General features: G+C 38.3%; 1 protein-coding gene across 1 annotated transcript in view; it reads left to right on the top strand.

Annotated features, from left to right (window-relative positions):
• Nucleotides 1-1,799: 1,799 nt before the first annotated feature.
• The window catches only part of TMTC4 (transmembrane and tetratricopeptide repeat containing 4), a 59,271-nt gene continuing 45,325 nt past the window's right edge, over nt 1,800-15,745 (top strand). The window contains exons 1-4 of the mRNA XM_009333371.1: nt 1,800-1,962; nt 6,985-7,100; nt 9,173-9,389; nt 13,242-13,329. Coding sequence (XP_009331646.1) covers nt 1,801-1,962; nt 6,985-7,100; nt 9,173-9,389; nt 13,242-13,329 — 583 coding nt within the window. The 5' untranslated portion in view covers nt 1,800. The remainder of the gene's footprint in view (nt 1,963-6,984; nt 7,101-9,172; nt 9,390-13,241; nt 13,330-15,745) is intronic.

Genomic DNA, 15,745 nt, shown 5'->3' with positions numbered 1-15,745 from the left:
CGCGGTCCCTCGCGGGTGCGCAGGCCGCCTGGGCGGTTAACGCGTTGCCCTGGTAAGGGAGCCCCCACGGACTGGCCTCCCCTTCTGGACCGCGGGGAGAGGGCTGGCAGCAGATGTACATCAGATAAATCGAACAAGCGTAATGGGAGAAACTTTCAGGGCAAAAGGAATTTTGAGTCGATTCAATATTTTAGTTGGGTAGTGGGCGTTGATGCTGTATCTGTGCTGTTAGGAGCAATGCGATACGCTTCCCTCTGATTAACAGCCTTGCTTTTAGTCTTTGTTTTCGTCAAACTAAGAGCAGAAGGGTGAATTACTTTGAGAAAAGGTTTTGCTCTTAAAGTGGCTGATCTGCTTTGCCCTGCGAAGGAGCTCCGTTCTCTCTCAGGTTGCACAGCTCCATGTTACTGACTTTATCTGAATTTGGGAGCACTGCTATATAGTCCCGAAAGCAAGAAGGGGCACTGGTGTGACAGGGAGTACCTCCTGTCCATCTGCATGTGTGTGTACAGAGGTTGGGAATATGTGGAGACTGGAATTTAGCGTTGCAAACAGAAAGCTACAAAGCAGTTGCCTCAGCAGATCTAATGGTCAAGTCTGTTCAAGGAGCCAAATGACTGGAGCTTTTTCCTAGATTGTACGAAGACATTAAATGCAATGTTTTCAGGGGTGCAACAGTTGATTTAAAAAGCCAATAAATAAGAAGAAGGTGTGAAGCTGGGCTACTATATGCGCCTATCATTCTTGGGGCTTACAAATAAAAACTTCGTATTCTGCCCTGCTTTTACTGTAGTTTTCCATTTGTAACCTCCTCCCCCTGCCATTTATAGCAGCACTTGATAATAAGACTATTCACAATACTGTCGGAGCACCAGAGAAGCAGAGGCAGAATAGCTGTCCGGGCAGAGGGCTGGCTTTGGAGCATCAGAAGAGACCCTTCCAAGTAAAGGTGGCTCATGGGTAAACCTCCAGCCGTAGTACCTCCGTGCTGATGTATCACTCAGCGCTGTTGGATTGCATGGTCTTTTTTCATCTATCTCAACAACCTCATAAGGCCATGAATACAGCAGTGGAATTTAGCCTACGCTGTACTTGTGGTGTGCATAGTGATCTAGCGAACACTACTTTGGTCTTGATTGTATGCGCCTTGTCTCATTGTTTGAATTGTTGAGATTTAGGGCCTAGTCCATTAACTGCTACCTGTATACATCTACCTGTGATGTTTGTATGAATTCCCTATTTGGGCTATGTGTAAGACTAGGTCCTTTAATTCAATTAACAGAAGAGAGTTGAGCTCTTTTTGCAATTGATGATGTTTGTTTTTCACACTCAGAAGGAAATTATAGTCCTTATCGTTCTCTTAAGAACTTTATAAATGCTCCACGGTCCTCATGATGCCCATGTTTGTTATACTTGAAAAGAATAGTAAGAAACAGAAAAACAGTGATTTGCTCAAGGTTTTAGAATTTACCTGTGCCAAAGCTTTAACTTAGAATCTAAGAATTTCTTGGCTTTATCTCTGTGCTCTGACCATGAGAAACTGTGTCTTTCTTCCACATTTGAAGTGGAAGATGTTTATGTTTATGATACACGAAGTGGAAGATCTTGGTACACAAAATGTACCAAGAGAAAAAATGCTAAGGTTGTATAAAACTTCATTCTCCTCTCCCAACCCAACTCTCCATTTTTAAATTCTTTTTTAGTGAAATGCAACTATAACTGTGCATTTGTATGTATTTTTTTCAGATTTGCAACCAACATAATGCTGAAGCTCCCAACTTGGAACAAGCACTTCACAGAATGGCACAAACAGAACCTAATCTGGACCATGACGTATCGTGGTTCCTCCTTCCGTCATACTGGGCTAAAATGGTTGTGGCATTAATTTCCTTCCTCTGTTTTGCTAACAGCTACGATGGAGATTTTGTCTTTGATGATTCTGAAGCCATCATCAATAATAAGGTTTGTCTCTCTTCTTCCCCCCCGCACCCTTTGACATAAATGGTCATAGGAGAAGAAATAATGACAACAGTTGATCTAAGCAGGCCCAAACTATTCATCCTAGTAAAGAGCTTCCTTCTGATATTCCATTTTTTGAACTTCATTTTTCTCTTTTGTCTTACTGGGTTTTTTTATAGTAAGCCTTATTTAAGGTTGACAAACAAGCTGTGCAGCAGTGCTCTACCGAAAAGCTAGAAGCATAAGTATGCTTAACAAAATCTTATTCCTAAAGCTATTTGAATAACATGACTTGGGTTCTAATGCATAAACAAAAGAGTGAACAAATTAAACAGCTTTTATTATTTTTTTTTTTCCCCTCAGAATGTGTCCCCTTTCATTCTTTTGCAAGTGAGATTCTCTGCTTAACAAGTGTTGATATCTGGTCAGGGGGAAGGGATCTCTTTTTGCCATACCAAGTGAACTTTGTCTGCTTGTCATCTAAGAAAGCATTATCTAGGGTTGCAGCAATGTTTAGTAACCCTTATTCACAGGGTACCTGTACATCAAGACTGCCTATAGATCTAATTTTATGCTCATTTCTAAGTGAGAGTATGCAGTAGACTTTTCTAATACCCTTTGATGTTAATAGGAAATTTTTTCATTATCTTCTCAGGGTGACAGATGAATAAGCCCAATGAATAAACTTACTCTGGTTGCAAGATACATAATACATCACTAAGTGATTGTAGGGTGTATGGTTTCTCCAGCTGTGGTTTATACCATAAAAATGTCACAGGAGCAAGGAGAGCTTCCTTTTTCTATACTTGTTCCCCACTTAAAGTTCCTGTGGCAACAGTATTTTTTCTTTAAATAGAGGCAGAGTATTCTCGTACTCTATTTTAAAACTGATCATACATGCAAGGAACAATCCTTGAATTACTTAGAAATTAATATGTGACTGGAACAAACCTCTAGCTGAGATTCTTTTGACTTGACAGGTTGAGTGTCTTCAATTGCTGAGACACTTCATAGAATCACATGTAGCAGTTAGTGAGCCTGTGCTCATGGGTGGGTCTTGGTGTTACAAGCTGTTACACTGTTCTGGAAGGTACTTGTTAAATGTTTGGAAAGAGGAGCACAGGGTAAAAAGAATTGCCCTCATCTGTTGGTTCTGTTTTCCTGAAGCCATGGGCATACAGGGAGCATGATCTGGAGACTCATACTGCTAGAAGAACACAATTCACATTTTTTTGCCTTGCACAAAATATAGTGGCAACTTATTGCAATGTGCCTTTTAGAATCCCACAGAATTACTGTTTCCTTAGACAAATTTGTATTATGCTTGTGTAAGTCATCATACCTTGAGTTATAAATGTATGGGGGGAAAATACATCTGCCAAACTGGAAATAAATCTCAAAGCTTCTAAGAGAATGCGATAGACAAATTAAGAACCTGTAGTGACTTTTTTTTTTTTTTAAGAAGCATTATATTTTAAATTACACAGTTCCTGGCAACGTTTCATTCTGCCAAGTTTTATTTGGGGCACAATTATAATATTTTAATTTCCTGAAAGAATGAACAAAAGATTGATGTTGAAACAAGGCAAGTTGTTTTGCTCCTGTGCAATTTCCATACTTATAATCTTTCTCCATTTCTTTCAGTTTTTACTTTCAAAATGTTTCAATTTATCTATGTAACACAGCGACCTGCACCGGGATTATAGCTGTTGGCAGTGCTGAGAAATTCAACCAACTGCTTAAATAGATTAATTCATACCTAGTCTGTATGTTTGAAAAACTGTGAGGCTTATTCTATTTTTCGCATCAAAATCCTCTATTATTCCCTAGAAATTAAATGAGATTTTTGTGGCAGTATCATTTTAACACAGGGGTCATATCAATATATGGAAATACAAAATCCAAAAGAAAAATACAGAGACAATGAGTTTACCACTTTAATGGGGAGGGAGGGCATCTAGCAAAGGCACAGTTTATTAAAAAAAGTATAGCATATTTTATTCCTATTCAATAGGAGAGGCAGCAGGTGAAGTAATTTTGTAGATTTACTGAGCATTACTGTATCAGTATTTTCTTTGATACCATACAGTGACCTTTTTGTTAATTTACTAGCTCCCACCACCCCAATCTTTCAATTTTTTTTTTTTTTTTTTTTTCGGGAAAGACACACTGGAAAGATACACTGTTAGTTGACCCTATGTATCATGGAACATTCTGTTACTAGATTTTATTTGGGTTCAAGGCTGTTTTCCAGATGCTTTCTTGTCATTTTAAGCAGCATTTTAACTGGTACAGAACAGTGACTTTTGTCTTTATTTATTTACTAGCTTGGCAAGACAAACGGATTAGGAGAAGCTTCAGACACAATGTGTCATTTCCATAAGCCTTTATATAGAAAAACTGACTCTTCTTCAAATATTGAACTCTGCTGTCTGTAAGCTGCTGCTAATCAAATATTTAGAGATTCTTTGATATCTACTTTCAGTTCTTAAAGAGAAAATAATACGTAACTTTTAAACAGCTGTGTCTCTTAGAGCAGACCATTCCTATTTTAGGGTAAGCCCACTGAGTGGGGAAAAATAATGTAAGAAGCTTTTTCTCACAGAACTTGGATACAAGAGCAAGATACATGACTGAAGATTTTTAGGTCATATGGAAGTGTAATCTAATCACTAAGTAATTCCCTGTATTCAGCTTTTCCTGCAGTCTTCCTGTGAAAGACAAAAGAAGACTGATTCTGGTGGAAGGGGAGATCTAGCCTTGCACATCTCAAATGTATTTCCCATCTCAAGTTATTGAAGACTATCTGTGACATAGAAGACATACTTTTAAAATTTTAATACTAAAATCTGTCTTTCATAGTCCTTTTCTTTGGCAAATGTACATAAGGAGCAGTGCTGTTGGTTGGAAAAACAGTCTGAGGGCCACAATGCCAACTAACAGCTGTCCCCTGCAGAGAACAAAGACCTCAGTAGACGTTGGCGTACAACCCAGTCCCAACTTGCCCCTGGAAAAGCAGGCCATATTGATTGATTTAGCAAGCTGCTGGTTGAGTGCACTCTTGCTCTGAGAATCAAATGATGACCTATGGGGTTTGTGCATACCAGTGAGGAATGGACAGGAATTCAGGTGCCTAAGGCCAAAATTGCAGTCCTGGGAGAAGAAATAAATTTGTAGCTATTGTTTTGCAGTAGAAACATCTGTGAGAGAGTGAAGAAACCTTGCACCTTGATAATTCTTAAGCCCAATAGGATCGCCTTGTGAGTCTTGATTTCTTAAGATTTTCCCTGAGAATGCCTTAATGTACAGCTGCGATATAGGACTTTTCAAAGACTACAGAGTTAGCCCTGCTCTCTTTTCTGCGTATTGATTAGTAACCTATTAGAGAATGCTTCGTTTCATTTGACAGTGTGCTAGGATTTTTAGCCTACTTCCCCTTCTTGATTTTTTTTTTTTAACTGGTTGTCTAATACTGGCCAAACTTGATCAAGTGATAGAAATAAACCTCCTCCTGGATTTTTTTGATTTTTGGATGGATGAAAGGCAGAATGTGTTAAGAGAGAAGCAAGAAAAAATGAGTTAAGTTCAGTTTAGCAGTAGCCAGTCAGCGTGGCCCAGACATTTGGCTATACCTTGGGACTAGCAGTGGTATGTGTTCTCTCTTGCCTTGTTGGTAGGCCACAAATGCTAGCTAAGGATGAGATGGAAAGTACTGGAGGCCACAGGAGGTGCTCAAGATACTGTAGAAGCGAGATGGTAGCAGCATTTGAGAGGAACTGGAGTTAATGAACCAAGGGTATTGTAATGTGGGAATCTTGTAAGTAGATGGAGATGTAGGAGGAATAAGACATAGGACAGCAGGCTTTGTAAGACCTTTCATGGGTTTAGCAGCCTGGTTTGTCTGCTTACTTGTGTTTGTATTGGCTTGTTAATCTGCTTTGATTTGTTGGTCTCTTGAACAATTTCAGGGGAGAAGGCTGGGGGTAGAGTAACTTGTGGTTGATTGCAGGTGTAATACCAGCACTCATACAAAAGCTATTCATTTGCTAGTACAATTTTGTTCTTAGGTTCTGTCTTAAGTGTATTTAACCTGCATGTTTGCAAATGGTCTTTAATAAATTGGTATTTAGTTGCCCCAGGGAAGCAGGAGAAGAGGGGCAGGTAGAAGATGAATACGTTAGTTTGAGCTTCCCAGCTTGTCCTCACAGAAAACTGAGGCAGGTGCTACCAAGGTCCTTATTTTTTCCTCTCCAAAGTGTACGTTTTCCATTGAATAGTCTAGGTTATTTGGATTTTTTCATTATCAGCATGGCTTTAAGATAAAAGGAAAGAGTAGACTTTTCCTTTGCAGTGGTTTTTTTTGTAGTCCCCTACTCCACCCCAAATTAAAATAATTCATTACTTTTCTGTCTTCTGCTATTAATCTTTTAGAGCAGTATATAGAGATTTTGATTCTTGGTTTCATGTAGTAAGAATTAAAAAAAAAAAAAAAAAAAGCTCTTTGAATAGTGTCCTGTGTGAAGTAAGGCTTCAAAAAGAGCTAATTGTTGTTTTCTATCTTTAGTGTTCTTGCTTTCATGCTTTCATTAGTAGTTGTGCTACTGACACTGGTAGAAAAATAGCTATTTGCAGCAGTTTGTAGTTGGCCTCCTTCGCAAGATAACCTAGAGCTAAAATCAAAGGCTTTTTACAAAACTATAAGGTAAAGTTTTTTTTCACGTGTTTTATATCTCAGCTATTGGCCAGATTATCAACTGATATGAATACTCATAACTCTACTAAATTTCATGTAGTTATGTCTACTTACAGAATCCAAGCATCTTGGCCTTTATGATGACAGGCATCCAAGATATGACCTTCATTGCAAACTTGGGTACCTTGTCAAATGTCAGTAGTGAGCCAACAAAACACCTGCTATGTCCATGTTAGCATGAGCTTGTATTAGTTAGAACTTGTTTGTGTTTTAGCTGCTTTGAACAAAACAGAGATATTAAAAATCTGGTAATTTATGATGTTTCCTTTCAGGACCTCAGGGCAGAAACCCCACTTGGTGACCTGTGGCATCATGACTTTTGGGGTAGCAAACTCAGCAGCAATACCAGTCATAAGTCATATCGACCACTAACTGTCCTAACTTTCAGGTAAGACTTGTCTTCTTGCTCGAGGTCTGAATTTTTTTAACATATATTGGCTCAACTGATTATAGGGAGGAGGCAACAGAAAAGGAGAGAGACAAAGTAGCTGGAGGGTAGTTGGATACCTTTCCTGAATATGATTTTCCTGTTCACTACCTTAATCTCAAACTGAGTTTTAATTTTCAAATTGTTTCTTTCCCAAAGTATACATTATTTTGACATTCTGTATTTCAGTGTACCTTTCAGAGATTGTATCTTGGTACTAGGGGCAGTATGGTTCAGTATGTAGGTCACATCATCAAAGAACTAGGAGGTGTTCGTCCCCTCCATTTAGCCATGCTGCCACTCGTACTGCTGTTGTAGTTTCTGTTCTCTGCTTTCCTGGTGACCTGTCAAATGATTTTTTATAAATAGCATCAATCTACTGTGGCCTTTTGCCACTAGGTCACTGAATAGTCTTCCCACCTCTTTGCCCCTGATACTCTAACTTCAAGTGAGAGTTTGTGTGCGAATCCTAGTGAGAGAGATGTTTGCCTGTATATGTAACTTGCTGTTTTTCTCAAATAACTAAAGGTTTATGAGGATTACTTCTGTAGATGCTTAGCTCATGTTTTTTGCACAAAGATTTGAGCAAACAGTAGACCATGTAGAAACTGGGCACAGTAATGTAGAGAACTTTGAGGACTCAGTGTTAAGCTTCTTTATTTTCCCCATGCAACACAGTGTTGTGGATGGGGACCTGGCACCGGTTCTGCAGTTGTGGCTGGTCTAAGCCAGGGACTAAGTGATTGCGGAAGAAGTACTCCCACTCTTAGTCCTCATATTCAAGCGAAAACTTTGACTCTTGAGTGTAGTGTCAGTGTTTTAAGTACTTTGCGCTGTGGGTTTCACTGTCTGTTGGAGTTTCTTCACATTTTTGTCAAGGAAAATATGCAACTGAATAGAACGTGTCAATCTTAAACCTATTAAAGCTTTCAGTGCATTACATAGCACGTGCTTTCCTTTCTTTTCAAGGTCCCTGTGGTATATTCCATCTCTAGTAACATCCTGGTTAGTTTAAAGAGCGAACTGGGGTACAGTCATTACTATATCTGAAAATATAGATGAGCATGTGGAGATGGTCCATAAAATGCTATTTTCACAAGTAAGAAATTGGTTTTCTTAATTTCCCTAAGCTCCAACTTTTATGTGTATCACATTTATAATAGGTTAGGCTTTTTTAATAGATTTCACTTAAGCCAGAGGCAGGCTGACCAAATGAACTCTATAAAATCCCTTTCCAGACTAAGTTTCTGTATATCTCACCTACTGATAAAAGTATATAGATAATAACAAGATGTTTCTCCCTTTTCTTCTCCCTCTCCATTTTACCACAGAGTTCCTATCCTGAATAGAGTTTTAGACTGAATTTTCACTTACACTTCCTTCCGGTTCTAATACTTGCATGAAACCTCTCTCTAACCAGTCTCACAAATTAGTTATTAAGATGTGCTAATTGACTGCTTTCTGGATTGATACTGGATTGTACCCAGATGGTTTCCACATCATCAGTCCAAATGCTAGGACGTTTTTCAGTTAAAATGTCAGTGGAAATCATAGTCTCGGTGCGTATTAGTTTTCTCACTGTGTGGATTTAATTAAAATTATTTCATCAGGTTGTTTTGGGACATAGTTTCTCTTAAGCCCAAGGGTATCCATCCCCCCAGTAGGCTGCGTTGTTCATCCGTGGGACACTCCTGTGTTGCAACATTGAAGTTATGCTGCTGACCAAAAGCCAGTTCCAAGTAGCCATAGGTGTGATTAACATAATAGCATTAACATATGTCTTTGGAGAGGATAGATATTATGCTGAATATGGTATCCCATATGAATACCTTTGAGTAAAGATCAGGACATTGTTTCTAGCCTACTGTGGTGGCTAAGTGGTATGCATGCTGGGGTTTGCTGGTATTTTTCAGCCTTTTTTTTTTTTTATGTGTGTCTAATATGATCTTGCTGTGGGGTTGTTTAGATTTTCTGTTTGCCTATCTCAAACCATTGATGTAACTCCTAGCCTTAATGTTTTTGTTTCTATATAGAATTAATTACCTTTTTGCTGGAGGCTTCTACCCAGTTGGTTTCCATGTCATCAATATAATACTGCATTGTACTATCTCAGTGTTGATGGTTGATGTGTTCTCCATTTTATTGGGTGGACTGCAATTCAGTAATAAAGGAAGAAGGCTAAACCTGGCTCCAAAGACATCTCTTCTAGCTGCTTTGCTGTTTGCTGTACATCCAGTGCACACCGAATGTGTAAGTATTGGATAATCAGCTTCAACAATTTATCTCTTAAAAGTTCTTTACCATCTTGACTAACTAGTTCTGACATAGCCTTATAGTCTAGACATTGGTTTTATATATGCTTAACGCTTCTCTTGGCACATGTCTTAGGAGAACAATCAAATGTTATGATTAGTACGTCCAAAAGCTTGTAATTCCATGGGGCTGGCCCTTATTAAGGAAGATAAATTAAATCATTTAAGTACGATAACTAAAGAAGCGTAGCCCTAAACTACAGTTTCCCTAATTACTGGATTAAGAATTCATTACTAGAAGCATTAGCTCATGAGCAGCCAAGGAGAATGGAAGATAAACTGAATGCAAACACATAACCACTTTTCATTTCCATTTGCTTTGATAAAAAACCAAGGAGATAGAAAATTGGAGTAGGGGCATTATATGAACTCTGTATTGGAATACTGCATCCAGTTTTTAATCCATGCTGCAAGGAAGACACTGGGAAAAATGGTGGGAGCTCAGAAGAGCCATGAAAATTATTAAAAGACTGGAAATCATCCCATGTCATGAGAGATCGAACTCCATGGGTTTATATTTTTAATATGAAGGAGAAGATTAAAGGTTTGGTTTCTTTTAGCACAGTCTGTAATTATGTACATGGGGAACACAAATTTGATAGTAGTGGACCGTTTAATAGTGCAGACAAAAGCGTAACAGTGGCTGGACATTGAAACTGTAAAGATGCAGAATAGAAACATGGCACATGCATGGCAACCAATTAAAATACCTGACCAAAGATCAAAGTCCTTGTGTGGAAATTCTAGTGAAGAGGAGATGGTTTTCTTAAAAAGCTCTTTTGCACTCGTAGCTAAGAAAATCTTACGGCCTTATGCTGGTGGGCTTGCTGGATGTGGTCCCCGACTGCTTGATCTTATAATAATGAATAAATGAAATATAAAATAATCACAATGAAGGAATCGGGTTTTTTAGAGCTTGGAAGGACTGAGCTACTGAAAAAGTACTAACTTTAGCTTTGATCTTTGTGGTAGTAATGAACACTGAATCCTCAGTGCACCTTATTCTATATATGTGGCACTGATTTTTCATTTATTCACAATATGCCATGGTTTTGGCTTTTTTTCATTTGCTTTGCACATGATTGATGGGGAAGAACTTATGGAAAGCTATGCCTTTCAGCTGACTGGGGACCCTACATGTATTGGAAACCTAGAGATGGTGCAAAGTTATGTATTAGCAATTTGGCACCTTATTTGGCAGTGTTGCTAAAACATCCTGCCAATCATTCTCTGGTGTTTGCTTGCCTGCAAAATAGCTTCTTAATGAGAGCACGTTGTGCTAGTGTCAGAAGGGCCCCTGGTATTTGTTCTGCAAAACCAGTTCTAGATGTCAAAGTGAAGTAAAACAAGTCTTCAGTGCTTTTGATGTTCTGGCATGTGAAGAGAAATCTCACTTGAGTCTTAACTTTGTAGTAGGCTTACTATCGGCTCCTTTATCGATATCCATAATTTTATTCTTCATTGCGTTTGCCTCTAAAAACATGTTTAAATCAGCAGGCAAATGTTAATAGGACCTTAGTCATGTCGAATAAATTACAAGTGATGCGGTCTGCTTGCATATGCAAGGTTTGACGACTTGCCTATGCTCTGGGCAAACATTGGAAGAAGAGGAAAAAAGTAGCATGCTTGCATACCATGTCTTTTCTAAGATCCAGGAGTGAAAAAAGGCCTCTACTCATTTACACAGTGAATAATAAATCTTGCTGCACTGAAGCAGTCATGATACTGCTATGGTTCTAGCATGACTGTGTCTCAGGCAGCATCTCCTCAAAAAGCATGCCTCATGATTTTAAAGCTGTGAGTTTTAAGTATCATGACATCCTGGTTTTGAAATGAGATGACATATTTTGACATAAAGTTGTGAAGAATCTGTCTGTTTGCTGCTTTGGATTTTGGTATATACAGCACAAAACAAACTGTCATGTAAAAACAGATCTTGAAAAGTTTAATGCTTTCAGTACCTATGTAAGAAAAACATCTGTCACTATCATTTTTCTACCTACAAGTAAATACTGTTGTGGTGTAGTTCCCACTTCTAAAAAATGTTTATTCTTTGTAACACTTGAGTGATGAAATACTAATGAAACACAGACATAAGAATATACCTGATACTAATTTAAAACTGTTGTGGTTTTTTTGTTTGTTTACCTTGTTACCAGAGACTACGGGCCTGATCCTGCATTTGAGATAACATTGTACTGTTGGAGTCATCTGAGGCTATATATGCGTTATTAGGCCCTTAATCTCTTTGTTGTGACAAGTTGGCATTTAATTTCAAAATTGTCTCAGTTCACCTTTACTTATATGTCATTAGCTGAGAGCAGCTCCTGAACAGAATGACGCTTCATTATTTTCACCTTTCAAAGCACTCCACAGCTATTGAGTTAATTCTCGTAATTCCTCTATAAGATAGAAAAAGAAGCAGGGAAGTTAGGTGTATGGCTTTGGATAAATCAAGTTTTTCTGAACTGAATTCAGGAGTCCAGCAGTTTCTCCTTTTACGCTGCTCAAGGGAAGCTGAGAGTAAAGTGGGAGAGAGTCTCTTCAGTGGATTCAGTCCTACTCTCATGCCTCTAAACTTCTCTTTCTCTCTCTTTGATGTTGTTTAGAAATAGTCGTTCCATCATGTCAGACTGACACAACAAAAATGCCCTTTTCCTAAGAGAGGGCTAGCAGGTCCCTTTAAACAAAATGAAGATACAGTTTACCTTTTTACTTTCCTCCTGTTCCACTCACAAAATGGGACAACTGGTGTACTACACAAGAACCAAAGTTTCTGCTTTTGTCCCTGAACCATCACCTCAAAAAGTGGATTAAAAAAAAACAACCTATAGCTGTTCTGCCCTGCTTCAGAAAGGTCTCTGTGTACATCTCCTGGAAACATGGAACCCAGCGCTCCAGGAAGTAGAGCTAGATTGGAAACAAAGGGGTGTTTTCATGATCCTTGCTCTGGCTGTATGTTCTGGTGAGATCCCAACATCAGGGCCTATACAGTACCCTGCCACCCCCATGTGTCGTAAAAAATTCATGGTGTATCCTGACACTTGTGTAATTGAGGAACGAAGATCCAAGAGTATGTCATGCTGTGTCTCAGCAAGTCACTGTAAATACAGTTTAAGGGCTTGAACCAAAGCTTGTTGATAGCCCTGAGAATGCTCCTGATTTAAATAGGTTGGCATAGGTCCGGACTACAGAGGTCCCAGAATGTGCTTCTCATTTTCTTTTGCGTTAGCACAGTTTCTGTTACAAGATACAGTTGGAGGTAGCTCTAATGCAATCAATTAATACAACACAAAAAACTGCCGGAGGGGGGATTTTTTTTTTTATTCTGGAGGCTGGAAGCTATTTGTCCATTCTGAGTGTTCAGACTGCAATTTGAAGGCTGGCTTGTCTTCTGAAAGTGGACAGTCTTGATTTGCCATTCAGCAGAGCTGCCAGTTTTGTTGGGGTTCAGGATTTTTGCTAAGGGTTCTACTGAAAAGCAACCTGATCCAAAAAACAGATGGAGTGGGACAGAGTCTACGTTTTCTTCAGCGAGGTCCTTCTTTGTTTTCTTAAAACAGCAGTTTTTCATAAACGAAAGCCAAATCATTTACGTAGTTGATACTAAGCAAAACCCAATCAAAATTAGGATGCGGCTTAGAAAACTGGGTGTCGCTAATCCAGTAAACCAGGTTAAAAAAAAAAAGTGATACAGTGATATTCTTTTATACATTTCACTTTGTATATGTGTGTGTACCTTTATCTCAAGTTTATTAAAATCTGGTAATCTGAAACTTTTTTTTTTAAGGTTGCTGGGATTGTTGGCAGAGCAGACCTACTGTGTGCCCTGTTCTTTTTGTTGTCGTTCCTTGGCTACTGTAAAGCATTTAGAGAAAGTAAGCATTCTGTTTGCCCCTTTAATTTTATATTGTGTATGTTTTCTACATTCATACATTTCAGTGAAGTATAGCAAAACTAAAAATGTCAGCTTGATATGGTTTGAATTTATTAATGTTTATACCGCCATAAAATATTTTTTAAAATCTGCTTTAGCAGGTATTTATTATTAGAAGAGCTGGAAGGATTGCTGTCCCTAATTCCTGTTAAACACTAGGAATTTATTTTAAGAAAAGTCTATTTTGTAATAGGCTTATTTGTTAAATGTTTTATTTTTTATAAGCATAAAAATATTTCAATAAGTATTTTAGAAAGAAATCAAACCTATAAATGGATATTCTTAAATATTTTAGTACTCTTTATGCCATTATGTTGGGATGGCTTAAATGGGAACGAACTTTGGGAACCTTACTTGTATTTTTAATGAATTGTAAAGAATTATTCATATGAGTAAGCCCTCTAAATTCCTGCAATATGCAAGTGCTGGCATATACATGATGAGTATAGTGTTACTCAGAGTTTTTGTAAGACAGCTGTATTTAACATGAGCAAATCCTTGTAGATGTTTTTTCAAGTGAGCTTTAGATCTCTTGTATTATTTGATCTGAATGTAAGTTGGCAGTTCAAATACAGTTGTGGAGAAATTATCTTGGGGCTCTGTTAAATAAACACAAAAGAATACATCAACTCATGATTATGAAAAACTATACGGGACATGCAATCTGGTATCTAAATGTGTCCCACCACAGGAAATATGGGAATCATTTGGTGAACCCATGAAGAGCTGTGTTGTGAAGAGCTTATATAGTATCAGTTCAATAGGTATGGCCTGTAATGTTTAACCAGAGTTGGCAGCATATTACAGAGGTACATGAGCTGGCTTTGAATGATCTAGCTTAACGACATAGTCATGGATGGCATCATGGAGCTTAGTGTAGGCTGAGGAGGGTTAGTTAGTCCACAGTGAGCTCTAAGATGCTGTGAATAGTTCCTGCTAATTGAGTTTAGATTGTTCAGAACTATTTTGCATATTTCTACAGCTGATACCACAAGTTTAACTTGATCTTCGCCACTTCAAATGATACTCATGTTGATTACTGTTCACTTCTGATATTTTTTTCTCCCCTTTGAGTAGGTTTCATTTCTTTCAACTGAACTAATAATTTCTTGATGAAAATTGGCCTTGGAATCTTGCTTGCTCATTTATTCTTTTCTCACCTATTTAACTGGGTATGATTGTGCTTTAATGTTTCTTCTGTTAGTGCCAGAGTAAATTAGGCAAATCAAAATATTGGCTATGTGCTTTCCAGTTTGTTGGTACAGGTAGACCTATATGGCAGGGGTAATCATCTTTGCTTGAAGAACTCAAGAGCCAAATTCTTAGGATGACGATTGGAGACTTTTATATAGGAATCTGTAATTATTTTACATATCAGGGATGATTAAGAATGTGATGTGTACTCTGGTTAGGGATATTCTGAGTGCTTGTACATCTTGCAAAGGCCAGTTTGATAGCTTTTAGAAGTCAGTGTCATTTTAATAGTATTCTTGTACAGAAATTCTTGTCACTGATACAGAAGAAGGAAAATGTGAAGACAAGATACTAAGCAGCACTTAGTATTTTTTATTGGACATTACATCATAACAGTGTCAGAGCTCTGTCTCTTAAGCAGATTTGCCAAGGAAAACTACAGTCTGCCAGCATAGTTGTGCCTTTTGTCTTTCAGATCAATTTTCACTGTTTACTGTCACCTTCACTGCCTGTTTTTCCCTCAGCGACTTCTTAAAGAAATTTAGACTGTCTTTGTACTCAAGAATTTGTATCCAAGTTACATACTTGAGTCTCTCCCAACAGTTTCCTCATTTTGGGTAGCTTGGTGACAGTTTCACTTGCAGATCCTATCTGGCATGTCTAAATGAGAGAATGAAAAGTTATTTCCAGCACTGTGAAGAGCACTAATAAGTTCTTTAGCAGATCTTGCATGGAGCCTGAAGGGAGGAGCCCAAGCTTCAGAGTATTTCTTTCCTCTGAACCTTACATGATTTGCTGCAGGCTGATGAGCAATGTGCCAAAAAACAGACATTTCAGAGTCAAGATTTCAGGTCAGAACGGTTCTGATCTGAAAACTGATTTTGAAATGCCTGGGTGAGATTCATTGCTCATCCTGGATGTGCCTTGCTGTGAAAAATCACTCTTTTGTAAATAGAAAGGCGGGTGAGAGAGAATAGAATAGACTATTTCAGTTGGAAGGGACCTACAATGATCATCTAGTCCAACTGCCTGACCAACTCAGGGCTGACCAAAAGTTAAAGCATGTTGTTAAGGGCATTGTCCAAATGCTTCTTAAACACTGACAGGCCTGGGGCATTGACCACCTCTCTAGGAAGCCTGTTCCAGTGTTTGACCACCCTCTC

This window comes from Pygoscelis adeliae, unplaced genomic scaffold (assembly GCF_000699105.1).
Source record: "Pygoscelis adeliae isolate BGI_AS28 unplaced genomic scaffold, ASM69910v1 Scaffold48, whole genome shotgun sequence".
NCBI lineage: Eukaryota > Metazoa > Chordata > Aves > Sphenisciformes > Spheniscidae > Pygoscelis > Pygoscelis adeliae.
Note: the sequence above shows the minus strand (reverse complement) of the source record. Positions and strands in the feature narration are given on the sequence as shown.